Below are 13176 nucleotides of genomic sequence, written 5' to 3'. Positions count from 1 at the left end.
CCCAATATATGGACTCCATGCATATTTATAGTCGCAAATATCATCAAAGTTAACTGACTTCTGCTCTATGATTGATGCATGGTTAGGATAGTTCAAGCAAAGACATCTGTAGATAATAGTACAGAACTTGGTGGAATGGAAAAGATGTTTTAAGGAAACGAGAGATATATAGGCTAAACCATTGAAAATCCAAAATCGCATTCTCAGACGAAGAAGAAGAAATAAATATACCTCAACTTTTATTCACATTTTCCAAGCAGATGTTCGCTGTATATAAGCTATATCGGGGTGTAGTATTAAAGTATTATTATAGCCTGCAAAACACTTTTGTTAAATATTTAGTGGACCGTTAAAAAGTTATGATACCAGTCCACGTTATATTTCTGTACATATACTCTATATATATATATATATATATATATATATATATATATATATATATATATATATATATATATATATATATATATATATATATATATATATACATATATATACATATATATATATATACATATATATATATATATATACATATATATATATATATATATATATATATATATATATATATATATATATATATATATATAATATATATATATATATATATATATACACACAGTGAAAATCCGCAATTTAATCGGCATTGGATCAAGATAATTTATCGGAAACTAAAAACTGTATTTTGCCTCGGGTAAGTTTCGTCATTTTGATCGATGGTATAACGCCACGTATATATTTCATATATAATTGGATACCCTCTAGCTGTCGAGTTAATTATACGCTATATTTGTGCTTATAACTATAACTTACTATACTCTTTGTTACACTAGCGAATTACTGATTGGTTTAATCCAATCAATCTACAGAAGTCGGTGTCTCATTAAATAACGTAATGGATTTGGTTTCTCTCGCAAAATGTGATGAATTAAAACAATGAAGGTATACACACAAGCCATATAATATGTACATATCTTGCTTTTCGTTTTTTGACAACGGTATACCGTTGTGTGATATCACTTTTTGAATGCAAAGCTAAATTTAGCAATGTCATCTGTAACGGAAATAACCCCAGTCTTTAGTGAGACGATATTTTTTTGACATGGTTCGGGACACAACACCGTTCTGTATTTATTCTTTCCCTTTATGCTGCAGCCTTTCTATAGTTTTGTAAAAAATATTCAATGTATTGTTGAAGGGACAAAACTATATACCATGCATATAGCGAGTGTATATATATATAGGTATAACGTCTAGGTTTATTCTAGCATTGAACCTTACAACATGCGTCACGCAGAGACGATAGACAAGACTGGCACAAACAAAGTACGTACACTTATATCAACAGTATATATCTTTATATAAGTAACAGTCGGTATATAGGTATAGGCCTATATAACTATATATATGGGTCATTCGGTGAGGGTGTGAATCAACGGATTCTTCAAAATCGTATGCATCTTAATAAGATAATCACTCAAGTATTCTAAATGGTGTTCATTGGTCATATCCCCCCCCCCCCTACACACATATTCGTGCTACAAATTGTGGGATCGAAATTGATTGATTTACTTAAATATTGTCCAAGAACCGATCCAACACTGCAGGGCCCTTATAGCGAGCGATACAAATAATCCTATCTTGTTATCTGTTTTATATATAGAAGTATTCTCTATGAACAAACAGCACAAGCAGATAAGATAAATATTTTGTTTTGAGAAATATCAAAGGTTAACTTTCATGTAATGAAAGATTAAGTTGGCTGCCAATTTGTTCGACAAGTGGTGTCACATATAATGCCATCGAAGTGTGAAATAGGCCTACTTAAGTTTTTTTTATATATTTTTTATACTCTCATATTCATATCAAATATGAAGGTCAACTTTTAAGTTAACAACAGTACCAAAAAAAATTATCAATTTAGAAAAAAAATTTTGCGAGGCCTATTTGCCAATAAAATGCTTCTATCAATAACATTATACAAAGTATATACAGAACAGTTTTCAGTTCGAGATCACCAGCCTCCTGACTACATATCTATATACTAAACAGGCATAGGCCTGTAGATGCTGCTCTACCGCGTAACAGTCATGCATGTGCAAAGAATGTCAAAGGTGGAAGGGGAGTAACCCCAACTTATTTAGGTAGGGACATGAACCTTCATGGACAGGCTGTATTCTGTATAGTATAGGTGGAGCTCAGCAAGGACCATAACGAATAAAGTTAAACTACGAGAGAAGTTGTACCCTTGGTTTGTTTCAGTTTGGACTTCAATTAATTAGCCTTCAATTAATTAAATATTTGTGTGATCTTTAACTCTGGCATTATACAGTGGACTCGTTTTCTGGCCACCTGAATCGAATGTCCAATACATGCTATAATAATCAGTGTAGTTATATATAGGGTAAGAGGAATACACATGGAGAGGGTTTGGGGATCGGTTACCGTATGTAACATTGTCCTTTATATTTGAGAAAAGCTTACAGGACTATTTTAAGTTGTATTGCAGACTTCGTAAAGTCTCTTTATAGGGGAAACTGACTTATCCATATATATGCTACACTAATAATATACTAATTCGCCGCATGCTTATTTCCTTGTTTCGATGTATATACGTATATATATGTATATATATATATATATATATATATATATATATATATATATATATATATATATATATATATATATATATATATCTATTTATATATATATATATATATATATATATATACATATACATATATATATATATATATATATATATATATATATATATATATATATATATATATATATATATATATATATATATATATATATATATATATATAATATATTTATATATAGCGGAACAACCCATGCAGACAACGTGTAACTTAGAAAAGTGTATTGACTTGGTATGCACAGTACACAGGTATAGAGATGTAGGCCTATATAGAAAGGCCTATATTTAGAATGTATAGATAATGCAGGTCTCGTGTAGCAAGCAATATTTTAAAAATACCACAAGTAAAGAGTGCTGCTCTAAACAGGCTTTGTTAGGACGTCGGCTCATTGACCGTACCCAGTTAACCATAACCACGATTTTCATTCAAAGTGATATTTTTATCGCATAGCGACGAACTTAAAGTATCTATCGAGGTATACACTGTATTGTTTGCCAAGTTGTATGGTACCATAAAGACTACAGGTGATTGTAGCTATTATACTGTATACCATGTGTCATGGTTGAATGAGTTGGAACTAGTTCTTTAGGTATACATATATCGGTGAGGTCATGCGCTGCCATTCATTGCGCTGATGGGGACAAAATGTATTGTCCCATCACCGAACCCTCTCCGGGCGCGGACCTGGAGGAGCTGGGTGTGATGGGTGTACACCCTTTATTGTTTTTCAACCGAACACAAATATTCAAAAGCAGGGTTCCATTTGTTCACTTTGCAACGCTTAATGTTTGATCTAAATATAGTCAAAGAATACACCATTTGAAGCTGTCTAACATTTTGATTTTGATTTGCTTGGGGAGGATCCTCCAAGATCCCCTTTCGTGGGGAGTCGGTCTCAACGACCTCTGGACTACACCCCTCCTTAATATATTTAAAAAAAAAACAGGATATGTGCCCTGACAGCCACCCCCTCAAGCCATTGGAGAACGTTTGACAAATTGTGATAAGTTCAACTTTTTTGTGTGTGTAGCCTCTGAAGAAAATCCTGCTAGGATCGAAATGTCAGGCTAACTTACTTTTACACATTCTCTTACACAGGCTCTTTAGTTGATAAGCAGTTTGCTAACAGTTTTATTTTATTTTCATTTTTATTTTGATATAGATTTGTAAGCAATAAGATTAACTGTATTACTGTATACCTCTCAGTGTCCAGTATGCCGCAGGAGTGTCAGCTCAATACATGATACATGATACATAATACATGATACATGATACATGATACACGATCACTGAAGCAAGGCGCGCAGGAATGGCTGAGACAAGGGCACACAGGAAACGTATATACCTCGTCCAATCATTAAGGAAAAAAAAAAGCTCAAAAGTTCTCTTTCATAAAATAAAAGTGCCCGTTTGTGGCAATAAAAAGTAATCGTTTCATTTTCGTAATTAAATATAGTCCCGCTGTTACTTCAACAGTGTCCCTGTGTTGAGAACAAAAAAATGTGTATTAAGATATGTCCTGTTGTTGAAAAATGAGAGAAAATGGAATTTAAGTGCACTTTTGAAGAGAAAATGGAATTTAAGTGCACTTTTGTTGCAAAAACAATCATTTAAACCCACTGGAATTTGTGGTAAATATGCACAGAGGATGGATCTTGTCCCAAAGTTTTTTAAGGGTACTTTGTAATGCCCCTCATATCTAAGCCAACTACCGCACTGCCCCTGGAGGTTTGTGCCCCACCCCCCCCCCCCCCCAGACTGAAGCCTCTTCCGTCGCCACTGTCTGTTCAATAAACACATCAAATGTTCTATACAGACAGATGCTAATGCTTATTTACAATTACTGCTCAGTGCGTTAAACGTGTGGAAGGATTATTAACAGCTCACTCAGAACGGTTAGGATTATATATGATTCAAGGGATCTATGAGCTTAACAGAAATGGCGGCGAAAATGGTGACAACATATTGCGACCGATCAGCATTTAGGATATCTCCAGGCCCGTAGCCAGACCGCGGCACATGGCGACAGGGGGGGGGGGTGGGGAGGGTTCAGCTATTTCTTTCGGATGTCCTCTAAAGTAAGTGCAATGATATGGCGGTCTTAAACTATCAATTTCTCTCATGTTAGTAATGTATCTGTAACATTGTACAACAAGATTCTGCAGATTGTATGTACCAATAAGTGCGGATGTACCCTGTATTGAGAAGTGCGGATATACCCTGTATTGAGAAGTGCGGATTTACCTTGTATAGAGAAGTGTGGATATACCCTGTATTGAGAAAAGCGGATATACCCTGTATTGAGAAGTGCGGATGTACCCTGTATAGAGAAGTGTGGATATACCCTGTATTGAGAAAAGCGGATATACCCTGTATTGAGAAGTGTGGATATACCTGTATTGAGTAGTGCGGATATTCCCTGTATTGAGAAGTGCGGATATACCCTGTCCAAATATATCCAGATCATGTCGATATGTTTGAGTATATGTTCATGTATGGTCCGATATGTTCAAAAATGTCAAAATACGTCCATTTGTATGCTAATATGTATGTCTAGATATGTTAAGAAATCATAGCTATACCATGATACAGTAGCAGATTTAATGACTGAACTATCAAATTTCCATAAACCTCTAACACCGTTACAAATAAGATATTGGGAAGCAAAAGTCATAAATAGTTTTGCCAAACTGTGGAGGGGGAGAGGGCCACATAAGTCTACAGCGAGACTTGAACAGGCCCCGTGTCTCAGCCTGGCTACGGGTCTGCTGCAATTGATAAGATCCAACTCGCTGAGATAAGAGTAAAACGATAGAGAATGGGAAATCAGTGGCTCGTACATTTGAACGGCTGGGCCAACTTAGTAATGAGAGCGTCTCCGTGGTAACCGTTGTATTTATTTGATTGACATACTTGTAGAAGGTTTCGTGTCGTCTGTTTTCTCATAGCTCTTTTGCAAGTTCGGGAAAATAAGTATTGAAACAATCAATAATGAACACAAAATGAATATATTTAGAAAACAATAACAAATAATAAAAACTAAAACGAGTAAAATATATAAATGTAAATAAATCAATAAAAAAAATATATGTAGAGTATCCTTCGGGTGACTATGATATATGCTGGGGCTCAAACTTATAATACGAAGGAACAGTCTATGGAGGTGCGCCACAAGTCCTGACACGTGACCAACTTCTGTCCACGGCAAGTCGCTCCAGTTCCCCTGAACTGATGTACTTGTCGGCACTCTGTTCTTAAAAACGTTACATTATATAAGTCACTTGGAATCGGTATAGAGTACGGACTCAATATTAATAAAACATATAGCTAAAAATGACCTTGACCAAATTGTATTTGGAATCGAGAATTTTTTTTCTTTTTTTCTTGAAGCTACTAAAAGTATTCTTGGTATTCGATTGGCGACGATAATTAACGTTCTTAATCTAAATCTTCTTTTCGCAGCTACGCCAGCGGGTTAGCTCCCGTGATTCCCCGCCACAGGAGGCCGCAACGAAGTCCGTCAACTCGTACGCGGCCAAGTCTGAAAGACACAGTAAGTTTAACGAGCTATATACGATTGCTAATTTTAGCCCCAAGTAGATTTTAAAATGTTCTGAGTTTAAAGTTTCATATAAATTGATGTTAAACGCTCGAGGCGTCTTGAAACTTCGGAATAGATTCGAAGGAGGTCAAGTTTCGATATGACGATTCGTAGAATGTATGTGTGGGTTATACTTGGTTACGTATAGAGCGCCCCGTGACCTACGAACATGACTGTGATGTCACAATACTCCATAACAATATATAGTGGTATATGCAGTGATATATGAATCCATTAACGAACCAGACCATGTTTACAAGACAGTTCCGATTATACAATAGATATTAAAAGATATTAATGATATATCAAATTCAAAATGACAAAAAAAATGATTGAGGGAATAATAAAAGATAAACTCGGTGTATGTGCTTGCAATGTCTAAGAAATAAATTGGAACGCAACATTAGTGGTATATAGCTGTTACACAGCTGGCGGTAAATAATTTAAAAATAAAAGTTAGTCTGTGATATACAAAAGGTTAAACAGCTTCTGTTGAATTCTTTTCAACTTAACTCCAGCCTGCGGTATTATAACAACTTATGAATCGAGTCACTAAACTTGTCTCACCGAGATAACAGGGTAATACGTCGAAGTAATTAATGACTACTCGAAAGTAATTAATGCCTTGAACTCGAGTCAGGAAAAGAACTGGCAATGACTTAACTTGAACTAACAATGAAGGGATTCGTTACTCTCAATCTGCCAATGTAAACCAAATCATGTATGTAATATTCTCACACAATATGGTACTACTCAATCAAAGCAGGAATTAAAGTATAAGTTTTCTTTTTCTATTTCTTCCTATTTTTTGTTAGTGACATGGTTCCAATAAGTTTTCTCGTTTTTAATCGTTTTATCCAAAATGTTGTGTCTCACAAATTTACTGTAGGCCTATAGTGTGTGATCGTTTCTTTATTAAACCTATCGAAGTTTATGATTGAGTTCATCGGATGCTTTGTGTGATATTTTGATGGGCTATATACTGCTGCGAGAAACTTTTCAAACCCCATATCTTATTTTTCCTTTAACTGTCGAGTATAAATATATCATGTATACTGCCAATTACAATGACAGAATACAGCTTTAACAAACATAAAGAATGATGATCAACATACTCTTACAATTAATAACATTAAAAAACTTCCTGTAGGTTTGTGTTACTTCATAATAGCTCATTAGCAAGTAATGAGCGGTTCCGCTCTAGTCAGACACATCTGTCGTTTATTTGTACACCACGTTTACATTTAATAACCCGTAACATACATACGCAAATTGAATAGCAGAGCACATGACTCCATATATATATATATATATATATATATATATATATATATATATATATATATATATATATATATATGTGTGTATATATATATATATATATACATATATATATATATATATATATATATATGTGTATATATATATATATACATATATATATATATATATATATATATATATATATATATATATATAAATATGTGTGTGTATATATGTATCTATACGGAATCAGTTTACGGAAATTAGACGACTCAAACAGACAGACAGAATATAATATAATATACTGGTATACACCTGTATATCGGAATGTTGCAGGCTGAATGTTATAAACTGTTGGTTATATATCTGTGATGAAAATTAACGGACATTCTTTTAGTTTTATAGAGCAAACTATGAATGATGTGACATATAAGCAGTAAAATATAAAGACTGCATATTAATATGGTCATGGGCTTTTATGTTACTGCAGATATTTCTCAACCAATTGCTATATTGAATTTGACGCTCAAAAATTCACCACATAAACAGACAGGCCTATACACTTTAACATACACGCACACATGCGTACAAGCTATACTGTAAATAAGTATAAAATAAAAAAGGTTATACAATTATGTGATGTCACATCACGTTCTCGTTGCTGTTGTCTGGGAGATCAATGTCAAGTAACAGGTAATCACTTATCACTATTTTCCTATATCGGATTTTCCTATATCGGATTTTCCGATATCCGATTTTCCTATGTCGGATATTCCTACATCAGATTTTCCGATATCCGATTTTCCGATATCCGTATAACTGAATCGAGACCTGTAGACTTATATCAATATGTATATATAAAATCAGTCGAATATATACTTTGCAAATGCTACGGCGTCATAATTTCAAAGTCGAATTGATTCATCGTTACCACCCCCCCGCGGCCCCCATGGCCGTTCCACCCCACCCATCCCCACTCACCTCCATGTATACAGCTGATAAATGTTACAAATGTGTATCATATTTATATATGTTGATGTGCGTATATACATGAATTAATAGTCTCCATATAAGGGGGCTGGGGTTGAGAGAGGATCAAGTTGTTCGTTTTCGTGCCCATGGGTGTCTGTTGGGTGACTATTCTTTAAAAAAACCTCTTTATTCTGCAATGTTTTCTATTCGAACCGTATGTTTTACATCTAGCCCAACATGTATATATACATGTGATTATTGAAGTAAGCACTCCATCCCTAAATATTAAAACAAATACTATCGCCCATGCAGGATTGTGTATGCAAGTTATAGGCTAAAAAGCCATATAAAGAAAAAATTCATGAAGTCAATAACATGTTGGAATGAAGGATTATGTATACGCCAGTCTTTCATCTTCTTGGCGTGAATTCTGTATATTCCATAGGGAAGAACTCATTTCTCATAATGAATAAAACAGCTGTCTCCTCAATGCAAAATTCACATTGATAGTAATGACGGAAGTTGCCGGTTGAAATGGTATGATCTCCCGATATCATACATTATTACCTTTCATTACCGTACTCATGTATACACACATATATCCTGCTCTAACTAAATGCATTACCGTACTATATATATATTGGTAGCTTGTGTTATACAGACAAACACACATCGTTAATTTTTTTCTTCTTCAAGGTTGTTATAAGAAATATGAAATATGATCCTCATTAGCAAGGCCTTGTCTGCATTAAACATTTCCGAGATGTAAGTTACTGGATTTTATTTATTTTTATCGAATTCAGACGGAATGTTTGGCAGTTTGAGACCAATTTATACCGGGTTTTATTTGCAATATCCGGCGCAAGTAATTGATCAAAACCACTCAACCATCGTTGCTTTTATTCGATGGCTGTTAATCAGAGTATAATTAAATGTAGTCGTTATGTTACTATATACATATATAGCATGGTCATTAGAACATAACGTATATATGCAGTCACACAGCGTGTAGTTATTCCGTATTGAATGAAACATTCTGCCTTCTCATAACATATATTATGGTACTTGGTTAGTACATACATGAAGTACTCGAATCCGTACTTGCATAGCCGTATGCGAATACACATTAATGTACCCATATGTTGTACTCGTAATCAGTAAAGTAAAAGATAGCATACTAGTACTCATGACTTTGTACTCATTACTTGTATACTCGCTCTTGTATACTCGAAACCGTGTACTCATATTTACATTCGCATTCAGGACGTTGTATTCGTATGTGTTCGAGTACTGGTCATTGTCTTTTATGCAGATACAGTTCTCGTTATACTAATACGACCCTTGTCACGTAATGTATACTATTCACGTATATGGATGAACTTGCACTTTTTACGGTGTTTTCAAGTCAGTTAGATTTTAGGCTAAATTAAAGTTTAAATCTAAGACTCATCTACTATTTGGCGTCGGTTTCATTCCATTTTGTTGCTTTCATATTGCAAACCGAATTCCCTGTTTACTCTACTAGGCTACACACTTCTTATAAAGCGGCTATTTTCAGACGAGATATTGCCATGTAAACCATCAAGGAATGTACCTCTTCATGAATATTTAACGAACGTAAAGTGTGAATTCATTGCGACAGCTTTCAGGCATAAATGTATGAGATATAAAATATGACATGCAATAATGGTGAGCAAGTTGTAACTTCTGGTCCTTCATAAATATTCAATAGCTTATTGCTTTCCAATTAACGAGTTCAATGACACAAGATAGAGGAATAGTTTTGCTAGTTATAAGATGAAAGTTTATACTGTTTTACCTCTGGGGTTCTCGATTCTACTTTTCGAGGCAAAAAAAAGGAGGTTATTTAAGGGAAAATAATTGAATTGAAGCTGTATGAATTACTTTAAAATGTCCTTAATAGAAGAAGACGAAGGGGGAGATGATGAGAAGAAGAGAGGTTAGCGTGTGTTTGTGGGGGAAGGGGAGGGGGGGGGGGGGCTAGGAGGAGTTCTTGTTGATGTCGTGTATAAGCATTGTAGCACGGCGGAATACACAGAATAAGATAATTAAACGTGTAGGCTACTATAAATAAACCTCTAAGCCAAAGACGATCTTACAGCCTGAGATGTAAATTAGTTTCCAAATATGCATGATTAGCGAGAAGACAATATATATATATATATATATATATATATATATATATATATATATATATATATATATATATATATATATATATTATATATATATATATATATTTATATATATATATATATATATATATATATATATATATATATATATATATATATATATATATATATATATATATATATATATATATATTATGCATTATGACGGCGTGTACCATGGATGCAGATAATGCGTGGTAAACTATATACATCTTGGCGGTGGGATTCTTCGGTTTTACAACCGTTATAAATCTTTTCTAATCGATGGTAGAAAAAGGCCATAGGCCTTCAGCCTACTCTTACGAAAAAAAAAATGGTGGACACTCTTATTGACCTTAAAAATTGCTGGTATGTGGAAGTGTGTAGACAGGTACAACTAACGTTGGTCTTGATTGTTAAAGTCGTAAAACAGGGTAATTGTATCGATATGCATATAGAGGTGAATGTGTATATGATATAGCGTACACTAGTTAGACCTTAACCTGTTCATTGGAACTATATCATAGCGGGTCTGTATAGTATAAACTAGTTTAAAATAACACATTAGGGTGCAGAGAAATTCACTTGCAAAGGAATAGCATAGACATAATCATAAACCATGTAAAAAGAGTAAATTGTTCCAAGCTATATAGTCCGTCGACGGTACATAAGTAACTCCGATACAGGCTTTTGAGATGGAGGTGCATTGGGGGGAGGGGGAGGGGGTTGGAGTTTCCAGGAAAATGTTCCCTCCCCTCGCCTCCGGTGTCAGGAAAACTGGAGACTGTAGTCCCCAGACAATTTATCCTGTAAACAATATGTTTTCATTGTTTATATAAATACATTTTATAGCTTACTTCTCATCGAGAGGGCGTTCCTCTATATATGATGCGATAATACACATAGCCTATACGTACATTGATGTGAAGATGTGTATGCAGTAATGACTTTGATATGGGGTCCATGAGAGGTATTATCGACACAACGAGAAGAGTCGTGTTGATTTATACCAGCATACATATTTTCTTTATACCAACACATGTATAGGTTCCTTATATTTAGTAAAACGTGGTAAACACGTGATCCATTAGTATAGGCATGTATATACATAATTATTCTATAGAACGGAGCATTTTTGATTTATGATTTATAGACTTATAGGTATAGGGAAAAGGAGGGGGTGGGAGAGGGATAGCTTCCCTGAACCCAACCCACACTTTGAAAGTGTGGTAGGAGCATGTTAATACCCCTCACTTTTTCAACAAGCAAATGATCTATTTTGTGGTTACACCTCACAATACGTCTAATTCTCGGTTTTCTCCTCACCCTTTCGACAAGTTACTGAAATTCGTTCTGTTGCATAGCCTAGACATTAGGGCACAAAATATTCTTCTTGTGAAAGACCGGAGAAACAACGGGTGTTCTGCCCCCCCTCCCCTCCCCTCCCTCACTTTGTGGATATATTCCTATAGCCTATACTGTGATCCTATGTATACCTTTAACAAATCACGCAAATACAATGAATAATTCCATGCATTGTGATTTATTGATTGTTTCCTATCGTCGAGTAGGCTACACGGCATTGACCTAGCGAGATCATTTTGTATTAATCATATTTTCGAGAGGAGAAAAATCGATTCCATATATAGTGTATATTAGGGAACGCTATCTTGTTAGATGTGCTTGTGTAGTTCTTTCTCTTTCAAGATTAGTATAATTCTTGCTCACTGAAGCAAGTTTTGTTGAAGTCTTTTTTCTTCCAGTTAAATAAGTGATATATTGACGTGGCTGTGTGCCTTGATTTGAAGAAAGAATTTAAAAGAATTCTACCCTCGGTATATTTGTGGGAAAAAAACAAGGAAGTAGTAACAGCAGTTATACAACGAACGACTATACATTTTGTTGTGTGAGTGATCATATAAGACGTTAATAGAACCATGAAACCAATCAGCTATAACGTTAGAATTCCGTCGGTGCATGTACAGTTGTCTAAGATTAAGTTACGGTGATTGGAAGTATACACAGTGGTTTAGTTTCCGTTTGTCACATTGGTTGAGGCCTTGAACAGACCAACATAATGTCAGACCACGAGTGTGGCCTAACACCATTTTAAGCGATAACATTATTCATTCAGTAGCTGGGCTGTTTTATATCTCTAAATATTTTATTTCTGGGGGCGGCGCCCCCCCCCCCACCAACCCCTATATGATTGTCGACTTGAAGAGCCGAGAACCGTGCTGATAGGGTGTACATATAAACCCTCTCAAAATTTGCTGAAAACTTGTAGAATGAACGCCACTTTTAGTATTCCAAACGTATATCTACGTAACTGTCATTATGTGTCACGTAACTGTAAGTACGTAGGTTACGTCTATCTACGTAACTGTCATTATGTGTCACGTAACTGTATAATTACGTAGTATACGTATATCTACGTAATTGTCACTATGTGTCACGCAACTGTAAGTACGTAGTTCATGTAAATATACGTAAC

General features: G+C 34.7%; 1 protein-coding gene across 2 annotated transcripts in view; it reads left to right on the top strand.

Annotated features, from left to right (window-relative positions):
* The window catches only part of LOC139979372 (cAMP-dependent protein kinase catalytic subunit alpha), a 107994-nt gene that overhangs the window by 2968 nt on the left and 91850 nt on the right, over window positions 1-13176 (top strand). The window contains exons 1-2 of one of the 2 annotated variants that reach the window (XM_071990101.1): window positions 1225-1329; window positions 6135-6225. In XM_071990101.1, the coding sequence (XP_071846202.1) occupies window positions 1288-1329; window positions 6135-6225 (133 nt within the window). In that variant the 5' untranslated portion in view covers window positions 1225-1287. Of the gene's footprint in view, window positions 1-1224; window positions 1330-6134; window positions 6226-13176 lie in introns of those variants that run through there. The other variant, XM_071990111.1, reaches the window with a different exon arrangement.

This window comes from Apostichopus japonicus, chromosome 2 (assembly GCF_037975245.1).
Source record: "Apostichopus japonicus isolate 1M-3 chromosome 2, ASM3797524v1, whole genome shotgun sequence".
In the NCBI taxonomy this organism is placed as follows: domain Eukaryota; kingdom Metazoa; phylum Echinodermata; class Holothuroidea; order Aspidochirotida; family Stichopodidae; genus Apostichopus; species Apostichopus japonicus.
This window is presented reverse-complemented; position numbering and strand designations above follow the sequence as displayed.